At 54.1% G+C, this 13036-nt stretch overlaps 2 protein-coding genes across 3 annotated transcripts; both read left to right on the plus strand.

Moving 5' to 3' along the window:
• Window positions 1-5092: 5092 nt before the first annotated feature.
• KLF1 (KLF transcription factor 1) lies at window positions 5093-9339 on the plus strand. Its single transcript, XM_055543379.1, has 3 exons — window positions 5093-5179; window positions 5848-6688; window positions 8687-9339. Exons 1-3 carry the CDS (start codon window positions 5093-5095, stop codon window positions 8860-8862), a joined length of 1104 nt encoding a protein of 367 aa, XP_055399354.1. The 3' UTR covers window positions 8863-9339.
• A 1100-nt stretch (window positions 9340-10439) lies between these two features.
• DNASE2 (deoxyribonuclease 2, lysosomal) lies at window positions 10440-12921 on the plus strand. 2 transcript variants are annotated; one of them, XM_055543366.1, is made up of 7 exons: window positions 10440-10556; window positions 10649-10762; window positions 10876-11056; window positions 11148-11226; window positions 11558-11722; window positions 11814-12011; window positions 12412-12921. In XM_055543366.1, the coding sequence occupies exons 2-7, from the start codon at window positions 10668-10670 to the stop codon at window positions 12789-12791; spliced, it is 1098 nt and encodes a 365-aa protein (XP_055399341.1). In that variant the 5' UTR covers window positions 10440-10556; window positions 10649-10667; the 3' UTR covers window positions 12792-12921. The 2 variants fall into 2 exon arrangements, with proteins under 2 accessions (XP_055399341.1, XP_055399336.1); XM_055543361.1 differs by having other exon boundaries at window positions 10446-10762.
• The last annotated feature ends 115 nt before the right edge of the window (window positions 12922-13036 follow it).

Genomic DNA, 13036 nt, shown 5'->3' on the forward strand with positions numbered 1-13036 from the left:
GTGTATCTGGGCCCTTCTGGCCTCTAATATCCATGATTTGAACCCTCCTCCCCACTCAGAGAAAATCACCACCCTGAAATGTCTGGGATTCTGCATAGCTCTTATTCTTTTGGACACCCTCCCTCCACCTGGAGCCAGTGGCCTCCCTCCTTCTCCTGCCCTTTCACCAACGCTCCCTGCCCTGGAGTCACTGTGAGCACAGGAGTTCTCTGACGCACAGGGGAGGTAGAGGCTGATGACAGCATGCACACTAGGAAGCCCAAATCTACACTTAGGCCTTGTCACCCTGGGAAGCCTGTCATCTGCACTGGCCACATGCTCCCAGAGGCCTGGTCTCCCGGCCAGACACCCCCCAACTCCCACCCGGGACCCTCAGCCTTTTGCCCCACCTTCCAGAGCCAAACATGCCTGTTAGTGTCTTATCCTAAATCAAGGAGATGTCTCCTCAAGAGAGATTGCTCTCCTCTCCAGGAAACTGCTTCAGGAAACCACTCTAATTTTAACCATTTTGTTTGAATAAAATGAAATTCACATAACATAAAATGAATTTTTTTTTTTTCCAGCTGTGCCACATAGCTTGCAGAATCTTTGTTCCCTGACCAGGAATTGAACCAGGGCCACAGCAGTGAAAGTGCCAAGTCCTAACCACTGGATCCAGGGAGTTCTCTAAAATGAACCATTTAAAGTATACAATTCAGACTTCCCTGGTGGTCCAGTGGTTAAGAATCCACTGTCAATGTAGGGGACAAGGGTTCAATTCCTGGTCTGGGAAGATCCCTCATGCCATAGAGCAATTAAGCCCATGTACCGCAAATACTGAGCCTGCATGCTTTACAGCCTGTGCTCTGCAACGAGAGGCCACTGCGATGAGAAACCCACGCACCAAAAGTAGAGAGTAGCCCCCACTTGCTGAAACTAGCAAAAGCCTGAGTGCAGCAAGGAAGACCCAGAGCAGTCAAAATAAAGCACACACTTCAGTGGCTTTTAGTGTGTTCATTGTGTTGTGCAACCACCACCTTTATATAGTTCCAGGTCCCTTCCATCACCCCCAAAAGGAGACCTTGTACCCATTAAGCAGTCACTCCCTACTTCCTCCTCCCTGCAGCCCTTGGCAACCAATAATCTGTCTCTATGGATATGCTTTCTCTGGATATTTCATATAAGTGGAATCATATAATGTGACCTCTCTTAACTGGCTTATTTAACATAGCATGATTTTGAGGATTATCCTTCTTGTAACATGTATTAGCACTTTATTACTTTTCTGGCTGAATAATATTCCATCACACAGATGGGCCACTTTCTGTTTATCCATCTACTCATTAATGGACATTTGGGTTGTTTCCACCTTTTGGTGGTTGTAACTAATGCTACTGTGAACACTACTTTACAATTATTTGTTCATGAGTGCGTGGGACGTTGCTTCAGTCGTGTCTGACTCTGTGTGACCCTGAGAACTATAACCTGCAAGGCGCCTCTGTCCATGGGGTTCTCCAGAATACTGGAGTGGGTTGCCATGGAGTCCTCCAGGGGGTCTTCCCAACTCAGGGATCGAACCTACATCTCTTATGTCTCCTATATTGGCAGGTGAGTTCTTTGCCACTAGCACCACGTGGGAAGCCCACTTGTTTCAGTTCAGTTCAGTTCAGTCGCTCAGTTTGTCCGACTCTTTGCGACCCCATGAATTGCAGCACACCAGGCCTCTCCCTGTCCATCACTAACTCCTGGAGTTCACTCAAACTCACGTCCATCGAGTCGGTGATGCCATCCAGCCATCTCATCCTCTGTCATCCCCTTCTCCTCCTGCCCCCAATCCCTCCCAGCATCAGGGTCTTTTCCAATGAGTCAGCTCTTCGCATGAGGTGGCCAAAGTATTGGAGTTTCAGCTTCAGCATCAGTCCTTCCAGTGAACACCCAGGACTGATTTCCTTTAGGATGGACTGGTTGGATCTCCTTGTAGTCCAAGGGACTTTCAAGAGTCTTCTCCAACACCACAGTTCAAAAGCATCAATTCTTCTGTGGTCAGCTTTCTTCACAGTCCAATTCTCACATCCATACATGACCAGTGGAAAAACCATAGCCTTGATTAGACGGACCTTTGTTGGCAAAGTAATGTCTCTACTTTCGAATATGCTATCTAGGTTGGTCATAACTTTCCTCCCAAGGAATAAGCGTCTTTAAATTTCATGGCTGCAATCACCATCTGCAGTGATTTTGGAGCCCCAAAAAATAAAGTCTGACACTGTTTCCACTGTTTCCCCATCTATTTGCCATGAAGTGATGGGACCGGATGCCATGATCTTAGTTTTTTGAATGTTGAGCTTTAAGCCAACTTTTTCACTCTCCTCTTTCACTTTCATCAAGAGGCTTTTTAGTTCCTCTTCACTTTCTGCCATAAGGGTGGTGTTATCTGCTATCTGACGTTATTGATATTTCTCCCGGCAATCTTGATTCCAGCTTATGCTTCTTCCAGCCCAGCGTTTCTCATGATGTACTCTGCATATAAGTTAAATAAGCAGGGTGACAATATACTTGTTTCAGTACCTGTTCTCAATTTTTTTAGGTGTATACCTTGGAGTTAAATTTCTGCCTCATATGGTAACTCTCCTGGAGGAGGGCATGGCAACCCACTCAAGTACTCTTGCCTGGAGAATCCCACAAACAGAGGAGCCTGGCGCGCTGCAGTGCACTTCGGTCTCACAGAGTCGGACACGACTGAGTGACTCAGCAGCAGCAACATGGTAACATATTGAACTTTTTCAAGACTCATAAAACTGTTTTCTACAGTAGCTGCATCATTTTGCATTTCCACCAGCAGTGTACAATGGTTCCAGTTTTCCTGCATCCCCACCAATACTTTTCTTTTTTAAAAAATAGCCATAGGGACTTCCCTCCTGCTCCTGTTGACTAAGACTCTGCACTCCCAAGGCAAAGGGCTGGAGTCGGATATCTGGTCAGGGAACCAGATCCCACATGCCATAACTAAAGATCCCGCATGCTGCAACTGAAGACCTGGTGTAGCCAAATAAATAAATAAATACAAATAAATACTAAATAACCATCCTAGTGGGTTTGCCCAGCTTTTACATTATTTTTATGTCCGCCCACCCCTCTTGGGATTTTAAAATCTTTTTATTTATTTATTTGGCCGGTTCCGTCTTAGTTGCTCCACACAGAATCTTCATTGCATCATGTGGGATTTTTTGTTGCAGTGTATGGACTCTTTAGTTGTGGTTTAATACTTTTATTTATTTAGTCTGTAGTGTGTCTTTGTTGCTGTGCAGGCTTTTCTCTAGATGCAGGGAGCAGGGGCTACTCTCTAGTTGCAGTGCGCGGGCTTCTCGCTGCAGTTGCATCTCCTGTTGTGAGCACGGGCTCTAGGGTGCTCGGGCTTCAGTCGTTGTGGCTCTTGGGCTCTAGAGCACAAGCTCAATAGTTGTGGCGCACGGGTTTAGCTGCTCCACAGCATGTGGGATCTCACCTGTGTCTCCTGCTTTGGCAGGTGGATTCTTTACCGCTGAGCCGCCAGGGAAACCCTTGTAGATGTGCTTTACACTTTTGCATCTGAGGCGTCATCTGTGTTTGAAAGGGGTTGTGTGGCAGCACCTTCTCTAGTTCTGTGACAGTGTATCCGGGGATCTCCATGGATCTGTTTGCGGCAAAACCGAGGGTGTGGTTGTGCGTGATCTGAGTGACTGTGTGTCGTTGTCAGCACCTGATTGTGAATGCCTGAGGCACTGTATGACTATAACATTGTGTAACGATGTAGTAGATGGCTGTTTTTGCACCTGGGAATTGTATGTTTGTGCATGGTCTCTGTGATGCACAGACGTACAATTATCTGAGTAGGGACTTATATGGGGTGTGTGACTTAGGGACCAGGAATTTGTGTCATTATACAATTGCATAATGTCTGTGTGCGACTATGAACTATATGTCTGTGTCATCACCTGGAATCCCTGGGCACCATGGTGGAGGTCTCTGGTGCAGAACCTAGATCTCTCCCCACTGTGAGGTAGAAAGTGAAAGTTGCTCAGTCAAGTCCGACTCTTTGCAACCCCATGGACTATACAGTCCATGGAATCCTCCAGGCCAAAATACTGGAGTGGGTAACCTTTCCCTTCTCCAGGGGATCTTCCCAACCCAGGGATCAAACCCAGGTCTCCCACATTGCAGGCAGATTTTTCACCAGCTGAGCCACAAGGGAAGCAGTAATCGGGTCACCTCCTGATCAAGTACTTCCTATGGCCTGATGCAACAGTCCCATCCCACTCAGGCGAGTAGGTGGCCTCCTCATCCCAAGGCCCCCCCATCTAGAGCAGTTGCAGTTGCACCAGCCTCAGCCTCCCCATACCCCCTGCATGTCGCCTGGGGTGGGGAGTGGGGCTGTCCATGGTAGACAGTGACCACTGATTGGCAGGGACCTCTCCTGCCACTGGGCTCAGACCTGGGGAGCTCACAACCCAGGAAATTGAAAACCAAGTTAATCCCCAGCCCCTGGCCCTCCCACTCACCGGGGACAGAGCCTTGGCTGTTCTGGGCCCCCACCTGATAGCAGCTTCCAACGTCTGGGGAGTCTGATAATGCTTGGCTTGGCAGGGAGTTCATGCCAAGTCCCGCCATCAGCATGGTAGCTGCTGTTTATGGGGAAGGGGAGAGCTGCAAGGCCTCGGTCAGGGGCAAGGGGGTCTTGAAGCTCCTTCCCAGAATTCCCATTGTGCCCATCACCTCTTCTCCAGGAAGGTAACTGAGAACAGGCCCCCAAGTTTCTCCTTCTTTGGGAACACATGGCCCCACTCTGCCCAACCCCTGAACCCCCATCTCCTGAACCCCTATCCCCGGAACCCTCAGACCCTGAACATCTGACTGGCTTCAGATACACGGTCAGTCTTCAAGACTCAGCCCTGAACAGGCCTGGGTGAAGTCTGTTCCCCAGAAACGGTGACCCCCGCCTTCTCCTGGCCCTTATCAGGGGCTGAAGCCAATCAGCTGAGGGCAGAGAGGAGCCCTCCAAGGGGCCATCAGAGCCTCAGAGCCCACGAGGCCGCCAAGGGAGAGGAGGCCTGAGCCCCAGGGTGGGCACCAGCCAGCCATGGCTGCAGCGGAGACCGCCTTGCCCTCCATCAGCACGCTGACTGCCCTGGGCCCCTTCTCGGACACACAAGAAGACATCCTCAAGGTGGGGTCAGGTGGGGGTCTAGATGGGCCGGCAGGGGTTCTGGGCCCTGGCCACAGAATTGGGGGATGGGGTCTACATCTTGCCCTGGAATTCACCTCTTGCCCTGCTCAGGACCGGGAGTCCTCAGTGCAGGCCAGGGGTCTGAACTTGGTCTAAGGTCCTATTTCTGTCATGAAAGACTGAGGCTGGGAACAGAACAACACAGGGATCTAGGCTCAGTGAGACACCCCCAGATATAAGAGGGAAATTACAGCTGTGGCTAGGTGACACCCAGGAATTAATCTTGTTAGGGGACCTGGAAGGGGAGGAAGATTCTTGAGGGAAACTGAGGCAAGGCTGAGCCCCCCCTAGCCTTCCATTCTTGGTTCTGCCAACCCTTCCCCCATGCCTGAGCGTGGCAGGAGACTCTAGATAATATAAGCCTTATCTCCTGTCTCCAGCCTGACCCGATAGACCGTCTCTGGAGCTGGGGGGGGGGGGGCGCGGCTGAGGGGGGAGACGGACAAGTGTGAGAGAGTGGGACAGACTGACATGACAGACAAGCAAACAAGACCCCTTTACTGAGCCCCTGGCCAGCCTGCCCCCATCAGGGCATCCGGCCCCCACCATCTATGGGCAGGATACCTTGGTGTCCGCTGAAGCTCCATGTTACCGGCTCCTTCCCCCAGTGGTGGCGCTCTGAAGAGGTGCAAGACTTGGGCCCGGGCCCCCCCGACCATACTGGACCACCCCTCCACATGAGGCCTGAGCTAGAGGACGCGCCTGGGGAGGACGAAGATGATGACAGGGATGCAGCTACCCCCTGGGACCTGGATCTCCTTTTCACCAACTTCCCATGCCCAGAGCCTGGCGGCGCGCCCCAGACCTGCGCGCCTCAGGCTTGCGCTCTGGCGCCCGGCGAGGGCTCCGGAGCGCAATTTCCACCGCCGCCGGAGACTCTGGGCGCGTATGCGGGCAGCCCGGGGCTGGTGGCTGGGCTCTTGGGCCCTGAGGAGCACCTGGGCTGGGCGCGCCCGGCCCCACGAACCCCTGCTCCCGATACCTTCGTGGGCCCATCCCTGATCCCGACCCCCGAGCCCAAAGCGCTGCCGTTGCAGCCGTTGTACCCGGGACCGGGGTCGGGTTCCTCCGGCAGCTACTTCCCGAGGACCGGGCTTTCAGTGCCTGCAGCGCCGGGCGCCCCCTACGGGCTGCTGTCCGGGTACCCCGCTCTGTACCCGATGCCACAGTACCAAGGGCATTTCCAGCTCTTCCGCGGGCTCCAGGCGCCGGCACCCGGCCCCCCCTCGCCCCACTCCTTCCTGAGTTGTCTAGGGCCCGGGACGACGGGTGCAGGACTCGGTGGGACTACAGGAGACCCAGGAGGGACCACGGAGGCCGCGCCATCCAAGCGCAGCCGGCGATCGTGGGCACGCAAGAGGCAAGCTGCGCACACGTGCACGCACCCGGGGTGCGGCAAGAGCTACACCAAGAGCTCACACCTGAAGGCGCATCTACGCACGCACACAGGTGAGGGGGCGGGCCCGGATGCAGGGGCTGGGCGGGCTGGGCGGGGCCTTGGGAGCTGGGAGCTGTCGAGGAGCTGGAGACTGGAGCAAGGGGAGGAGCTAAAGCAAAGTCTCTGAGCAAAGGGCTACGCCGAGAGAGCTGGTGTGCTTGGAACATCAGGAGTCGGCCAAAGAGCAGAGGGGAAGGCGGGTGGGGACAGAGAGAGAACCCGGAAAACATTTCAGGAAACCAACGGCAAAGACCTGGACCAAGGAAGTGCCGAAAAGCAGAGAGCCGGGCAAGCTGTGTAGGGGCGGGGCTAGAGGAGGGACCGCGGGAGAGAAAGCCGGAATACCAAGGGCGGGGCCAAAGACGCGGGGTTCAGGTTTGGGGCAAGTGGGAGTAAGGGCTTCAGGGGCCGCCGTGCTCAGATTTGTCCGATTCTTTGCCACCCCATGGACTGTACTCTGCGGGGGGGCGGGGGGGTGGTCTCCCGGATCCAGGGATCGAACTCGCCTTTCCTGCGTCTCCTCCATCCACAGGCGGATTCTTTACTACTGCGCCACCTGGGGCTCGGTTGGTAAAGAATCTGCCTGCAATGCAGGAGACCTGGATTCGATCCCTGGCTCGGGAAGATCCCCTGGAGAAGGAAATGGCAACCTACTCCAATACTCCTGCCTGGAGAATTCCATGGACAGAGGAGCTGGGCAAGCTACAGTCCAGGGGACCGCAAAGACAAAAAGTGTGCGACTAACTCACTTTTCACCTGGGAAGCCATTCAGGGGCCGTGCTGCTGCTGCTAAGTCGCTTCAGTCGTGTCCGACTCTGTGCGACCCCATGACGGCAGCCCACCAGGCTCCACCGTCCCTGGGATTCTCCAGGCAAGAACACTGGAGCGGGTTGCCATTTGCTTCTCCAATGCATGAAAGTGAAAAGTGAAAGTGAAGTCGCTCAGTCGTGTCCGACTCTAGTGACCCCATGGACTGCAGCCTACCAGGCTCCTCGGTCCATGGGATTTTCCAGGCAAGAGTAGTGGAGTGGGGTGCCATTGCCATAGCCAGGAATATAAAGAGGGAGTGGCTTAGCCAGACTGTAGGGGGCGTGCTGGAGCTCAGGAAGTTTAGTTTGAGGGGCCCAGATGCAGAGGCAGTTCCTGGAGTTTGAAGATAAATAGCTGGGAAACAGAGGAGGGTGGGCACAGGAGGAAAAGCCGGGGACCCAAGGAGCCAAAGAAGGGCGGGGACATGGACTAGAGGGCCAGGAGGAGGAGGAAGGAGGCCTGTGCCTAGGGGGATGGGGCCACGTGTACAGACCTGTCCAGGAACGTAGGGAGGAGGGGCCAAGTCTAGCTGAGGGAAAAAGTAATCACCCGGGACAGGGCATGGAACACGAATTGGATTTCGGGGCTCAAGGATAAAGGCCAACAACAGGATTGAACAGCAGCTGGAGGGTCCCCTGGTACAGTAAAGAGCCTGGAACACAGAGAGCAGTGCCAAAGGACAAAAACTGGGAGGGCATTAGTATGCTGGGGCAGGACGTGAGGACACAGGAAGCAGGGTGAGCAGCATAGACAGCGCGACTTGTGCCCCGGAAATGAAAAGGAGCCTGGCGCCAGCAGGTACAGAAGAGGTACAGAGGTCGCAGATGTCGGTTCTGGGTGTAGATTCAGGCCGTCCCCGAGAGTGAAAGCCTCCTTAAATTTCGATCTTGGTGCCTCATTGGCCTCACCCTAGGCGCTAGTGGTAAAGAACTCGCCTGCCAATACAGGAGACATAAGAGACTCGGGTTCAGTCCCTGGGTGGGGAAGATTCCCTGGAGGAGGGCATGGCAACCCACTCCAGTATTCTTGCCTGGAGTATCCCATGGACAGAGGAACCTGGCGGGCTCCATGGGGTCGCAAAGAGTCCGAAACAAACTGAAATGACCTAGCATCCACGCAGTCCCGGCCTAGGCTAGGAGGGAAGACCCTGGGACCAAGTATGGTGGACAGTGGCGTTCAAGGCTTCCTCATCTCCGCAGGGGAGAAGCCATACGCCTGCACGTGGGACGGCTGTGGCTGGCGGTTCGCGCGCTCCGATGAGCTGACCCGTCACTACCGAAAACACACAGGACAGCGCCCCTTCCGCTGCCAGCTCTGTTCACGTGCATTTTCGCGCTCCGATCATCTGGCCTTGCACATGAAGCGTCATCTTTGAGCCCGGCCTCTGGCACTTGGACCTTCCTGGGGACTGGGGTTGGAACAAGAGCGGATCCACGCAGGGTGGTTTTCCCTCGGATGAATCCTCATCTGGACTCTAGGCCCCACAGATGCAGCAAAATATCAAGGACTGGCCCATAGACGCACCTGGGAGAGCCTCCAACATAAGTTCCCACAGGCCCTCGGCAACAGACAGCCAAGATCATGTAGACCCAGCAAGACAGACCTCCAAATAAATGGACTCAAATGGATACTCAGATACTTCTGACAAAGAGACAGACTCTCAGAGAGCTGGACCATCCAACCTGCTCACAGGTGACCCTAGACAGTGAGCGGGTGAGGCATCCCAGAGACCCTGATTCTAGAAGGCTTCACACTGTGACACCTGAAACTCCACATAGAGGCTGGCATTGCTGTGAATGGTTATGGGTCCTGTAAAAATGCCCCTCCCAGATAAAACTTGTGTTGGCCTGAATTTGTGGATTTTGGCTGTGGTAGTTGGGAAGAAGCCCTAACTCCAGAACTGATATTGGGGAGCCATACACACGACTTAGTAATTGAACAACACACATTTACACACTCATCTCCTAAAACCCGACAACCTTCCTTGGGCACTGACTGCCTTGCAGCCCCTCCTTCCCCCACCCCAAGGTCAGGCTACATTGTCCTTGCTTCCTGCCTTGAAGCCCAGGGACATTCACAGGGGCCTTCTTTTCTACTTAAGAATCTTCTTCCTCCACTAAGAATCCTAAGGGAATTCCCTGGTGGTCCAGTGGTTAGGACTCTGGGCTTCCACTGCAGGGGGCACGGGTTTGATCTCTGGGGAGCTAAGATCCCATATGCCCTGTGGAGTGGCCAAAATAAATAAGATTTTTTTTTTTTTTAAGTAATCTTCAGCTCGGTCCCAGAGCCCCAGCATCCTTCACCCTACCATGATCCAAAGTGACCCCTTGGCTAGCTCGTGTACGGTGGCGGAGTTGGGGTGGGGGGACCAAAAGCACAAGCTCTCTCTAAAGGAGCAAAAGTCACACGAGGTGGACCTCAGGCTGTAAGGCAGGAAAGGATAAAGTCCAAAATTGCCTCTGACGGATAAACCGGGGAAAGTGCACCGTTAAGTAAGAGTGTTCATTGGGATTAGCCGGTAATGGGGCTTCCCTGGTGGCTCAGATGGTAAAGAATTCGCCTGCAATGCGGGAAACCTGGGTTCAATCCTTGGGTTCCATCCCTGGAGGAAGACATGGCAACCCACTCCAGTATTCTTGCCTGGAGAATTCCCATGGACAGAGGAGCCTGGCGGACTACAGTCCACGGAGTCTCAAACAATCGGACACGACCGAGAGACTAAACACACCCAGCCTGAATTTGAAAGAGACGGAGGCAGGGCCTAGCCGAAGGACGTGAGCTGTGGTTGGCCAGGAGCAGAGTCGGAGGCGGGCACTGGGAACTGCTTGGCCTTGAGAGGGCGTGTCTGGGCCGAGCCAGAGGGTGGAGCCTATCAGGGACTAGTCGGCCGGAAGCAGGAGGAGGGCCCAGGCTAGCCGGATCCGGGGCGGGCTCAGGTGGGGCGGGGGCGGACTCAGATGGGTGTGACGGCCGGAAAGAAAGTCCAGCCCCTGGGAGGATCCTGGACTGCCTTTTTAAATCTCTGCTTCTCACCTCGCGGGCGGGGTCTCCATCCTCTTGATGTCTGGGGTAGGGTTCCCAGGCGGATTTGGGGAAGTGAAAGTCACCAGGGGCCGGGCCTGTCCCAGCTCGTGACCCCGCGCCTCGCCCTCTTGACACAGATTTCTAGACCCCAGCTCTATGGCCACGCTGAGCTCGCTGCTGTTAACCGCGCTGCTCTGGGTCCCTGTAGGAACCCTGACCTGCTACGGGGACTCGGGGCAGCCTGTGGACTGGTGAGTGCGCGGGCGCCCACTGTTCTCAGAGCCGCACTGGGGCTTGCTGCACTCCTAGGAGAAAACAGGTTCCTTCCCGTCTTCCTCCATTCTGTCTGTCCCCCAACCTATAGGTTCGTCGTTTACAAGCTGCCGGCCCACACAGAGTCGGGAGATGCGACGCAGAACGGGCTGCGGTACAAGTACTTTGACGAACACTCAGAGGACTGGAGCGACGGCGTGGGGTTCATCAATAGCACCACCGGCGCCGTGGGCCGCAGCCTGCTGCCGCTGTACCGAAACAACAACAGCCAGGTGATGACGCCTCCAGCCGAACCTGGGGTGGGACTCTAGGGTGGGCCTGACCTCAGGGAACCTTCACGTTGCCCCTGTCCATCTTCCCCAGCTCGCCTTTGTGCTCTACAATGACCAACCGCCTAAATCCAGCGAGTCTAAGGACTCTTCCAGTCGTGGGCACACGAAGGGTGAGGCCACACTGGGGGCTGGGGGAGGGTTCTGGTTTCCCCATGTGTCTTCTTCAGCTGATTCCTGACCTACCAGTGGCTGAGGGTGAGCTGCTCTGGCAGGCCCTGGATATCTGTTTCCCTATCTTAAATCAACGTGGTCCTTCTTCTGAACTATAAGAACTGATGGCTGTGGAAGCTGAGCTCAGCAGTGGTTCTGACACTCATTGCCCACTGCCCGCTGGTCCTGCAGTCCGGGCCCCCTACAGACTGAGTGTTCCTGGTTGCACATGTGCTTGTTGCGACATCTCAAGCAGTCCCCTCCCCCCATCAACTCCAATTTTTGGTTCAGGTGTTCTGCTCCTGGACCAAGAAGGGGGCTTCTGGTTGATCCACAGCGTTCCGAACTTCCCTCCACGTGCCTCCTCTGCTGCGTACAGCTGGCCTCCTGGTGCCCAAAAATATGGGCAGACCCTGATCTGTGTATCTTTTCCTCTCACCCAGTTCCTGGATATCAGTGAGTAAAGACAGGGAGACAGGGTGAGTCCCTGAGTCCCAGATCAGAATCTTAGAACGGTCCCTCATTTTCTTCTCCCCTTGCCCTCCAGGCAAACAGCTGACCTATACCTACCCACTCGTATATGACCACAGGCTGGAAGGGGACTTCGCCCAGAAATTCCCCTACCTGGAGGAGGTAATCAAGGGCCATCACGTTCGCCAGGGACCGTGGAACAGCAGTGTGACACTCACATCAAAGAAAGGAGCCACATTCCAGAGCTTTGCCAAATTTGGAAACTTTGGAGATGGTGAGGCCTGAGGTTGCTCTGCAGAGGGACTGTCTGGTGTGTCCATGGCTATGGGCAGGTCATGGGTAGGGATTGGGACACATCAGAGTCATAATCACATGCGAGGTAAACAACCAACATACCTGTGTTTAAGTATTGGTTTCTGGCTGTGTGATACATGATTTAATCAGGGTCTCAACTTACCTGTCTGAAAAATGGGAATAGTAATGGTATCTGCTTGAAAGGGCTGCTGTGTGCAAAGTGATATAAAGCATTTAGTAAGGGCTATTACTCTTAATGTTATAATCCTCCAGATCGCCAGGAATTGACAACTGAGGAAACAGCTCAGAGAGGGGAAGTGACTAGGGAATCCCTAGCATTGATCCTGACCCTGTCCATGCCCTCTTTCCATCTTCTGCAGACCTGTACTCTGGCTGGCTGGCGGAAGCCCTTGGCAGTACCCTGCAGGTCCAATTCTGGCAAAGATCTTCCGGTATCCTGCCCTCCAACTGCTCTGGGGCCCAGCATGTATTTGACGTGACTCAGACAGCTTTCCCTGGGCCAGCTGGGCCAGCCTTCAATGCCACAGAAGACCATTCCAAGTGGTGTGTAACCCCAAAAGGGCCCTGGGCCTGTGTGGGTGACATGAATCGGAACCAAAGAGAGGAGCACCGGGGTGGGGGCACTCTGTGTGCCCAGATGCTCTGGAAGGCCTTCAAGCCTCTGGTGAAGGCCTGGGAGCCCTGTGAAAAGAAGAGCAGGGCCTTCTCTCTAGGAAGCCCAGCAGGACTGTGGACTTGAGTTTGAATCTATTTTGTCCTTTCCTATTTGTTTGGCCTTAATCATGTGCCTTAATCTGTGACTCATCTGTACAATGGGAATCATATCACCTTACTTAGAATTGCTGAGTAATAAAAAGAAACTGGTAAATGAGACTGTTCATCTTTCTTCAGCTGGGCACTGGGACTCTGAACACCATTGCAGCTTGCTCAGGGTCTGGGGGCAGCTGACCCACATAGGTGGGATGCAGAATAGGACCCCAAGCA

This window comes from Bubalus kerabau, chromosome 1 (genome assembly GCF_029407905.1).
Source record: "Bubalus kerabau isolate K-KA32 ecotype Philippines breed swamp buffalo chromosome 1, PCC_UOA_SB_1v2, whole genome shotgun sequence".
NCBI lineage: Eukaryota > Metazoa > Chordata > Mammalia > Artiodactyla > Bovidae > Bubalus > Bubalus kerabau.

What these genes read in the sequence shown, in the direction of transcription:
- KLF1 (XM_055543379.1), top strand. Translation starts at nt 5,093, where the DNA reads ATGGCTGCAGCGGAGACCGCCTTGCCCTCCATCAGCACGCTGACTGCC. An exon ending in CACAAGAAGACATCCTCAAG is followed by an intron (nt 5,180 to 5,847) that starts GTGGGGTCAGGT and finishes TCCTTCCCCCAG; the next exon opens with TGGTGGCGCTCTGAAGAGGT. An exon ending in GCATCTACGCACGCACACAG is followed by an intron (nt 6,689 to 8,686) that starts GTGAGGGGGCGG and finishes TCATCTCCGCAG; the next exon opens with GGGAGAAGCCATACGCCTGC.
- DNASE2 (XM_055543366.1), top strand. Translation starts at nt 10,668, where the DNA reads ATGGCCACGCTGAGCTCGCTGCTGTTAACCGCGCTGCTCTGGGTCCCT. An exon ending in CACCCAGTTCCTGGATATCA is followed by an intron (nt 11,723 to 11,813) that starts GTGAGTAAAGAC and finishes CTTGCCCTCCAG; the next exon opens with GCAAACAGCTGACCTATACC. An exon ending in ATTTGGAAACTTTGGAGATG is followed by an intron (nt 12,012 to 12,411) that starts GTGAGGCCTGAG and finishes CATCTTCTGCAG; the next exon opens with ACCTGTACTCTGGCTGGCTG.